This window comes from Dendrobium catenatum, unplaced genomic scaffold (genome assembly GCF_001605985.2).
Source record: "Dendrobium catenatum unplaced genomic scaffold, ASM160598v2 fragScaff_scaffold_1378, whole genome shotgun sequence".
Taxonomy (NCBI): domain Eukaryota; kingdom Viridiplantae; phylum Streptophyta; class Magnoliopsida; order Asparagales; family Orchidaceae; genus Dendrobium; species Dendrobium catenatum.
In genome coordinates this window covers 160105-170806 of record NW_021319840.1, presented here as the reverse complement: position 1 = coordinate 170806, position 10702 = coordinate 160105, and the positions used below count along the sequence as shown (strand labels likewise).

At 33.9% G+C, this 10702-nt stretch overlaps 1 protein-coding gene across 1 annotated transcript in view; it reads right to left on the bottom strand.

Annotated features, from left to right (window-relative positions):
• Positions 1-313: 313 nt before the first annotated feature.
• LOC110116629 (3-oxoacyl-[acyl-carrier-protein] synthase II, chloroplastic) overlaps positions 314-10702 on the bottom strand; it is a 21815-nt gene continuing 11426 nt past the window's right edge. The window contains exons 8-13 of the mRNA XM_020850290.2: positions 10489-10557; positions 10303-10387; positions 9859-10013; positions 9714-9794; positions 5607-5666; positions 314-702 (exon numbers count right to left, since the gene is read on the bottom strand). Of these exons, the coding sequence (XP_020705949.1) occupies positions 586-702; positions 5607-5666; positions 9714-9794; positions 9859-10013; positions 10303-10387; positions 10489-10557 (567 nt within the window). The 3' untranslated portion in view covers positions 314-585. The remainder of the gene's footprint in view (positions 703-5606; positions 5667-9713; positions 9795-9858; positions 10014-10302; positions 10388-10488; positions 10558-10702) is intronic.

The following is a 10702-nucleotide window of genomic DNA, read 5'->3' as shown; positions in this document are numbered from 1 at the left end:
CTAAGAACAATTCTTGTAAGTTTGGTAGCTATAATCCCCAAGGGAAACAAGTTCGAATTTAAACAACTTTCTAACTATTTTCTTTATCAGACAATAACTACAATTTCATGTGAAAAACTATTTTCTGTAGTGAAATTACTTTATCTACAATAACTTCACAAAAACCGCTATTACCGTCTCAAACATACCCTTAATTTTCATTCCCAATGGTGCTTCTCATATCCTATTTCACATACATTCACATCAAATTTAGCAAATAACCTTCACATTAAGATAGGGTATTCAAATTATTGCCTCAATTCTAAAGCAAATCTTTTTAAAGTACTTAGTCTCCATCTTTTTAATTTTATTTTATCAGTTTTTTTTAGTTATTCATTTCTTACAGGTCAAGCTAATTTTCCTCCATATAAAGAGGCATAGAGTTTACCCACAGAGAGAGGGAGAAAATATTACAAATTTGCCTAAGAAAGAACAAAGATGAGCTTCATTCTTTTAGATCAAATATCACAGTGATAAGTATTCTTTCTAGCATTGAACACAATGAAAAACACATTACAAGTTCTATTTTTTTTTTACTTGATGAGATTATTTGTAAGGCCCAAATAGAATTGATGAATTGTGACCACCAAAGCCAAAAGAGTTTGACAGTGCAACCTTCACATTCAAATGCTCTTTCTTAGAGCCCACAAGGATACTTGTATCCTGAAGAAGAAGAAAAAATTAAGTAATCTTATCATCAGACCAAAAAACAAGAGTAATATCAACGAATGAAGTTCTTGGAGATAAACGTTCAATTAGAATATATGATGGTGTCTTATAGAGCTGCATATGATTCAGCCAAAATAATAAACTGCAGAGAGAGGAGAGACAAATTGATCAACTATCAAGAAGTCATGCATACAAAAAAATTATTCTATACGGACATCAGACGGTGTCCGGAGATCAACCAGAATGCACCACGTTACTTTTTTGCTCGGTACCGGTGCTTGGTACTGCTGTGTACCGGATGACGTGACGCATTCTAATTGGTCTACGGACCGTCCGGTATCCGCACATAATAATTTCTCCATACACACACGCAAACAAATAGGGCACAAAAATATAATCTTTCTCAAACCCAAATATGATCACTTTCAGCCTAAGAGAAGCACCGAATCTTTCAGGCAAGAAAATATAAAACTCTCCCAATGTCTTATTAAGTTACAAGAACTGAAGAGAGAAGGTAAACATGGAGATCTGAATAATATTAGTATGAAGATCTCTATAAGATGCACCTCATCCAGACTAACATGCTTGCTTCTAACACTGCTATGCTTACTCTGGCAACATTTTACTTGCACTGTGTCAAGATAATTTAATATGACCTTAATCAAAATTCAAAAGTGATGAGCAAGTGTTTATTCTTCTTAAACTATTTATCCCTCTATTTTTTCTTTCTTTTCTTCTCTCTCCCTCTCTATGTTTCAATTCTCACTCTCTTGCTTCTAACACTGCAATGCTTACTCTGGCACCATTGTACTTGCACCATGTTAAGCTAATTTAATATGATCATGATCAAAAGTGACAAAGCACAACAATTGGCATAGCCTACTCACAGCTAACTGGAATTTGCTTAGCAGCAGCATTATCTTGCCAAAACCAATTCTCTTGCATACTACACTATTTCACATGTAAACTTAATTGGTAGCACATGGCTCATAAATGAAAAATAATTTATTATGAGAACACATGATAAATGCAAGCTGACTCAAAAATCCATATATTATTATAATTGACTTTAGCATTCATCAAAAGAACATCAACTAAATCATCTAACCACACTACAGATATAATACGAAATCATCTAACCACACTACAGATATAATACGACTTGTCGTTATCATGTTCCTTCTTCCTCTTTAAAGCTTGACACTCTCTTTTTGTATGCCATTTCTTATTGAAATAGAAATAAATCACATCTTAGACCTACTATGAGACTTACTTTTATAATGCTTAAGGTAGGTCCCTTCTCAAAAGATCTCCCATTAACCAACAATCCCACAACCTACTTTTTATCTCTTGCACCCTCAAGTTTTAGGCTTCGTTTGGAACGGCTTTATTATTGCTTCTTAAAGCAGCTTTTTATACACACTCCTACTTAGTTCCTATGGCTCCGAAGCATGGTTGATTAGGTCTCCACCACAAGGTAGACGAAAGCTTTTAGTGTGAGGAGGATGAGGAAACCTATGCACGATACAGTAGTGCATCCATTACTGACTCTAAGGTATTTGATCAGGAAGTCTTATCTTATCAAGTACTTGATCTTTTCGTGGCTTCAACTCTTATGTTTGCTATTTGCCTCTCTTTTCAGTATCACATTGAGCTTCTTTTATACCGCTTTTCCAATCTTAGAATTACTACCAATCACACCACTATGCAGTCCTTAGTTTATTAGGGCCAGAACACCATCACTTCTGCTGATTTGCAGGAGTATCTTCACCTTTCAAACACCGGCCAATCCCCACATTTTATTTCAGGATCCATAGATTATAATTGGAGCACCGTTAAAACCACCATTAGAAACTCCTTATTACCTCAATATCAACCCTTAGTGAACACTAGTCATAAATGCACGTGTTATCCAACCTGTTCTTCTAAATAATGTGATTCCAAATACTAGTGACTGTATGAACATGATTCCTCTACTTTCCTTGGTCACCTACTTATGTATGACTGGTACCCTATTTAATGCATGTGACATGATCATTAGGTACATTGACAATCTAACCTCTATATGGAACCCTAGAGCCCATAACAAGCAAAACCTAGCTTTAGGACATCTCATTGACAATGTTTTAGAATTCAAATACAACCTTTTTTTTTTTTTTTTTTTTTTAATTCAAATACAACCTAATCTTCCATGTACTACCAGACCACATGCCTACCTTTTTCACAGACAATTCTTCTCATATCATTTATAGTGAGCATCTAGGGCCGCATCAGGAGTAGCTGCATCAGATTCTAAGAAAGAAGAAGCAGCAGGGGGAGCACCAGCACAGCAAGGTTGTGAAAATCGGATCGGACAAGGAACCGGAAGAAATTAATTCATATAATATACATTATATATATTATAAATTTATAATACAAATTAAAAAAACTTTACACCCAACTCAAATTCATGACCCAACTAGCCCAAATTTATGGCCCAACAAACCCAAATTAATGGTCCAATAAAGCCCAAACTCACATTCAAGCTTATATAGCATTCATATAACTTTTTTAGTCCCACATCATGAAGGAGTATGATATGATTTCCTTCTAGTTCTTTATATAGTTCCCTCTTTTCAAACAAAACTTATTTTATGAGATGACATCAATGTATTATGTTATTAAAAATCTCATTATTTAATAAAAAAAAATATATATTTAAAAAATGTAATGAAGTAAAATACTTTTATTTATATTGTATTTAAATTTTAAAAAAATAAATTCGCCGGTTGAACCGCCGGTTCAGGCCGGTTCTCTGTGAAGCCGGTTATTGAACTGGACCGGATCAGACAACTGGCCGGTTCACGGTTGAACTGGTTGAACCGGCCGGTTCGGTCCTAATTTTTAAAACCTGGCAGCATAGCTTCGTCCTTAATAAAGTAGACACCCACATCGAGCAATCCTCTCAGTGCTTGGAGCATATGCAGGGACAACACGAGGAAGATCATGCTTGGTTTAGCGAGCAATTACCCTCCCTAAAACATTACTTTCAGCCACCACCACCACCTGATCAAGGTCCCTCTTATGAGTAATTTGTGATGTTTTGTTATTTGTAGTGTGTTTGATTGTGCTTTCAATTTTTAGTATTTCTTTTGCTCTGTACCGTTGATGCAATCTAAAAACAAACTTTGCTCTAGGAATGCAGTACTAAATACACACTTATTTTTTCATTCACATAAAACCTAAATAACACAAATAAACACAACAATAAAGCAGTGCTAATACCACTAATAATTTATAATAGAACAAGACACAACACAACTTAAAACTTACAATAGTTTTAGAGAAGAAAGATACATGTTGAATGGGAATGGTATAGAGAAGAATAGATAGAAGTCCCAGACGAAATATAAGAATGATATGGAGAAGAAGATAGCTCGCAAGCTATGACAAACCTGCAGGTTTTGAATATCACTTTCCAAAAATTATTCAGTCTCTCTCTATTCACAAAGGAAATCATCCCCAATTTATAGGAGAAATAAGAGGGAACAACATTCAATAGTTCACGTAATTGTGCCACCAATAGGAGCCTATCAAGACAACCCATTTAATGTGAAGTTAAAGCACACAACATACGAAATAGCAAAAGAGAAATCTGAACAGCCACCAACAGGGAAAACTAATCCAAACAAGCAATCAGAAACATGGAAACTAAGGGACACTATGGAAACCAAAAAGCCAGCATGGGAAGACAAAGCAACCACATTGGAAGACCAAACAGCCACATGGGAAGACTAAACAACCATAAAAACCCCTCCAAATTAGTCCTTACCTTGACTATATCAATTCTCGCATGATGGAAGAATCACATCCCCTGACGAGAATGCCTCATAACTTCCATGATGTTCCAAATGCGCTATTTCTGATAGGAGACCATACTCTTGAATTGGAACTTCGACTTGTTGATTGATTTGACTATCTTTTTTTTCTTTTTTTAAAGAGAAATGAACACTCACGCAACAACCTTAGGCCTCAATACCAAATTGAAGCAAATTAGGTTCTAAAACAAGTAGGAGAACACTAGGAATGCAACAAAACACTTCCTTTCAATAAAACATAAACCAACACCAACTAAGTGAAACTTAATAGTAATCCGATATAAGTAAATGATTAAGAAATCTTGCAAAGAAACATACTAAAACTTAAAATTAATTAACCTCAAAACAACCTAGAAAGGTCACCTCACATGTAAAACCCAAAATAGGTAAGGTGCTCAAAGGAAAGGACAAATCGGTGGTTCACCACAGAATTTTGATCCAGCTCAAGTCGTCACTCCTCTGGCAAATACCAACAAACAGGGCCACAACAACATCTTGAAACTCCCAATATTTGGATAAGAAAGATAAAAGTGGAATGGGAAGGGTGATAAGTGTTCCTTTTTTATGTTCATCATATTTGTGACTTCCATGTTTCTAGTGGAATAAATCCTCCTTCCTCTCTAAAACTTAAGCCTTGGCTAAAGTCGAACCATATATATATATATATATCTTAGTATCATTATTTTATCTTGCTCGACTTATTTTTAGTTTTAATTTATTATTGCATCATACTTGGCTCCATTTGATACTTCCGTATTTGATTTTTGGTATTCTCATTACAACATTTAGTAATGGTAAAATAGAGTATTACTATCCCATCAAAGTTTGAAATTTTCATACTAATACCGAAGCAAAACTCACTAATAATTAAATAAGTTTACAAGCTACATTAAACCAAAAAGTCAGTAAGGGGAATCCACACAACACGAAAATTTATACTCTACATTTGTAAGCACTAAATTAAAACAAATTCATGGAGTTTTAGCAGATTTCAGAAATCCATCTGGAGCAAAGGAACAAAAAATTGAAAAATATACATACCACATTCTTATCTGGATTTTCGAGGTTGATATTTGGATGAACCAATCCTGTACGAATTGCCTGTAAAATTTGCACAAAACATCAAACAATGAGCACTACATATGTCCGTCGAAATGAAATATGGAACTTGCCATTAGATGTAGAATAGATTTCATTAGGCCAACGTTCTTATTAGATAAAGCATCGGTGAGGATGAAACTCGGGATGCAACAAAGGGACATGGAAATTCACCACATGCTCAAGAGAAACCAAGCAAATAACCGGAGAAAACAACAAACAACTGCAAAAGCATGCTTCAATAACGCTGAAATTAGCAAATTTACCAACTAAACAAACACAGTTTACAACAAGGCTCTGCTAAACAAATCCTTAATTGTTAGTGTAGCTTAATGTTGACAAAAGAGAAGATTAGGTAATTACAAAACCCAGGATGAACACTTCAAAACTTGGAAAAAAGAGCAGATTGCAAAAACTTTAGCATTTTGCATCATATATAATGACTTTTTTTATCAGATTGTAATAACCTAGATGTATTTTTAAGCCTGAGAATGAACAAATTCCTCAGGTACTGCTTTCAGCAGGATTAATAAACCTTAACATAGGTTGAAATACATCTAGGTTATTACTTAATTACTGAATGATGGAAATCTTTCATTTATTCAGAAAAATATCTAAAAATAATATTAGGGGAAAGCATCTTTATCAGCCGCCAACATCATAAACTAATTATCTATTAAAATCCTTGAGTTTAAGAGTCCAACACAAGTCATAAACAAATTATTTTCCAATTTCAATACCAAAACTATCTTGTTCAAAAAAATATTTAGAAATGTTGCATTCATTCATATACACTTACCAAATAGAGAAAAAATTGTTGCTCGAGAAATTACATGTGCCTTCATTGGCTACTCTCCCAGACAAAAAGAGTACTAATGCTAGCATCCACAAACAGGAAAGGTGTATGTCTCCACTAAAGATACTTTGAATGAAAAGATCGCTACTTTATTACTACTTACACTAAGAAAAAAATTTATTCATAAATGAGCTTTTTCTCCTAGAATGTCCTTCATTTCCCCCCATCCTAAAAAAAACTTTATTACAGGAACAGACACTCCTGCCCAAATCAAGCATATACCAAAATCACTTCCTACTTGATCATACCAGGTTTACTCAAGAAAAAAGCATCTCAATCTACGCAAATCTAATCAACAAAATCAATCCCTATCATTGACTCTATTGACAGAATCATTGAACCTATAAAAAAATAAAGGAATTTCCTCTAAGCATCCGTTGAATTTATTTTTATTATACAAAAGTCTTTTTCATAATAAATAATTATTCCTTGCTAACATGCAGACTATTTCTATTCCTAAAACAATCTCTAAGCCTTTAACGATGTGAATTAGAATAATGCTATGAAATTTGAAATTGAGATCCTTCAAAAAAACAAAATATGTGAATTGGTGAAATTACCAAAAGGAAAGAAATCAGTGGGATGTAAATGGATCACTAGAAAGGAATAAAGTTAAAACAACAGTCAAAGGCTATACTTAAATGTATTGGATTAATTATCTTAAAACATTTTCTACCGCAGTTAAAATGAGCATTGTTAGAGTTCACTTATCTTTAACAGCAAACAAAGATTTAAAGATAAACAATTCGATGTGAATAATGCCTTTTTATATGAAGACTTAGAGGAAGAATTACAGATAGAGGTGCCATCGGAATTTAGCTTAAATACAAAACACAAGGTACATAAGCTAATAAAGGAATTGCATCGGTTGAAATAACCTCCAACAGTGTAATTCAAAAGGTTTGTCAAGATAATGCTAAACAGAGGATACAAAAAAAGACAAGGATACCATACATTATTTGTGAAATATACGACTTCATGAGGAGCCTCTACAACATTATTTTATGTAGATGACATTATCATGACAAATACTGACTTGAAAAGAATGGAGAATTTAAAGAAAGTTTTCTCCAAAAAATTGAAGTCAAAGAACTAGAAAAGCAAAAGTACTTCATTGATAATGAAGTTGCACACAATCAATATGGAATCTTCATATCACCACAAAAATACCAAACAAAGCTACTGAAAGAAACAAGTTAGGATACAAACCTTTCAAGATCCCTATAAACTTTAACCATAAACTTGGAGATTCTTTTGAAGACACACTAGTATAAAAAAATTTCCCATCAAAGACTATGGGAAGACTTACCTACATTGTTGGCATGATAAGTTGTTATACTGGTTCAGGAGGGACCAGCCCAAGTTATAGGAGGCGGACATGTTTTGCCATCAATAAGTAGAGAAGGAATTAAGGGGGGTTAGGAGTGAAAATTAAAAAGAAGGGCCTGTTTTGACATTTGACTATGTTTTGTATGCTTTAAGTAGTTCGTTTATGCTAGGGTTCAATTTTTATGCATGTGTTTGCTGAAATTAGGGTTTCTAAGGTTGTGAGGGCTCTAGCCAACGGCTAGGGATTTGGGAGAACATGATCTTCCTCTCTAATTGAAGATTCACTTGTATCTTACTATTTCCTTCATAAATCTTTCAATAAAAAATGGCTTGAGTGTTTCTATTCCTAGTTTTCTTGTTGTATGTTCTCTGGTTTTGCTAAAATCAAATTTCAGCCTAGGATTTTCTAAATTTTTGCATCCACTTCCTATCAAATTTGTATCAAAGCCGTTTCCTGGGCTGAAATAGAAGTCTTCCTCCCTGAATTTTGTTGTGTTTCCTCTCTGATTTTGCTATATTTTGTTGTTTGGAGGACAAATTCGCATCAAAGTTGTTGTTTTGATTGCTAGTGGAGCTTAATCTAGATATCAACGGAAGAAAGAAAGGTAATAAAGAAACAAATAACTACAAAATCATGCATAATTGCCTTAATATAATTCTTCCTAAATTAGCCACCCAAAATATGGAAGGAGATCAGCATGATCCAAGTGAGCCTCCCATGAATTCCCATCCTGGTAGAATCAACGACCAATGGACAGTTGGGATTTTAACAAAATTGAATAATGCTAAATATAAATATTTAAAATATGATAAGATAATATATATTTTAGTGCATGTTCTTTGGATATTATCTGCTACTCAAAGAGTTTATACTAACTCGGATCATGAAACTTTGAAATATTCGAGTTCCGAAAAATTTGAGACATAAACAAGCTAAATGAACTGACTTTCTAAAAGAATATTCATGTGTTCTAAAATATTGTGTTGAGTCTAGAAAAAAAAAACATACTGAAATTTTGCCTATGAGTTTTTTTTTTTTTCCATCTATATATAAGGCAGGTTAAGCTGAATGTTTTTGATCATATAAAAGAGGAATGTCACTTTTAAGGATTTTGAATAGATTTAACAAGATTTAAAAAATGGCATATCTTTGATTAATAAAGACTAAATACTTAAAGATGTTTTATTTATTTGAGGCATCTTTATGTTCTTGATTTTTTATTCTGGTATTTTTTAATTTTAGGATTACATGTTGGGGTGCTAATGGATATTTTGGTAGAAATAAAGACCATTGCAATGACTAAGGATAGATATTTCTAGTCAAATCAGGAAAGAGATCTAGCATGTATTTTTCACAAAGAGAAACTTGTCTCTCTCCTAAAGCTAGGAAGCAGAACATGAGGTATAGACCTTTACCAATTCCATATAAATCCCAGGAGGGTTAGCATGAATTTTGTATTAAATTTGCCACAGACACTGAGAAGGCACTATTGTATTTTTGTAGTGAAATATTCATTTTCAAAAATGACATATTTCACACCATGTCATAAAATGTTAATGCATCTCAAATTTTTAAAAATGAGGTTGTACACACCTTAAATTTCTAGTTATTAATTTTTAGTAGAAAGCCATTGGTTTTCAATCTAAATTTGTTTAAATTGTGTTTAATTTTCATTGAAGGCAGTGAACTTTAAGATTAATTGCTTGTAACAGATTTTGCATGCTTGTTGAATGGTTTTAAATATATCATATTATATCTGTATTAGAAGCTATAGACCTGAAGTCGTCCAATATAAAAAAATATTTCATAGGTAATTATCTTCAATCATAGAATGAAAGCCAATAGAATACCACATTACACTTACCTGTATTGTGGCAACAGCTTCTACCGCACCTGAAGCTCCAAGGAGATGACCGATCATGGATTTTGTAGAGTTGACTCTCAGCTGCAAAAACATGATATTACTACACAGGCTAGGAAACATCAATTTTTTCGAGATTGTGCTCAACCTCAGGATTCTGGCCAAAACAACGGCTGAGAGCTTGGTACTCTTTCAAATCTCCAGCAGGTGTCGAAGTTGCATGAGCATTTACATAGTTCACATCCTCTCTGGCTATCCCATATTCTGATAGAGCCTTTTCAATACACAGAATAATCCCAGCCCCTGATTTCCAGAATACCGCACATGAAAGCACTAACTGTTAGAGAACCAATGTATACGAGAAATTATTCTGTGTGGATGTCGAATGCAGTTCACCGTCCGGAGAACAACCAAAATGCACCACACTAGTAACACCGAGTCGCGGTACTGAGCGGGGGTGACGTGACGCATTTTGGTTGGTCTCTGGATGGTGTTCGGCGTCCGCACATAATAATTTGCCAATGTATGCAGCACAAGTAAAACGTACTAGATACAATTCACTTTAACAAACTAACAGGTTTAACGGTTTTACCCTCAGGATGTGGTTCAGTCATATGATATGCATCACAGGTGAAGCATCCCCCTAAAAACTCAGCATAAATAGTAGCTCCTCTTTTCTGTGAAAGGAGATGAAATAGTAAAGATAGAAATTTAACAACTATTTACTAGAAAATGAACAAATTTAATCACAGGATTAAGAATCGGCATTTATTAGAACCTTAGCATGCTCTAGATCTTCCAAAAGAAGTACACCAGCTCCTTCCCCCATAACAAATCCATCGCGGTCCTGAAGTAAACCATTTAGCATACAAGTTAATACCAAATAAAAGTTTCTTACAAATAGTAAATTTCACCAATGTCCCATCTGAATGGCCAATATGCAAAAAATAAGACACTCTCAAATAGTTTGTGAACATCAACATTTTTTTTTT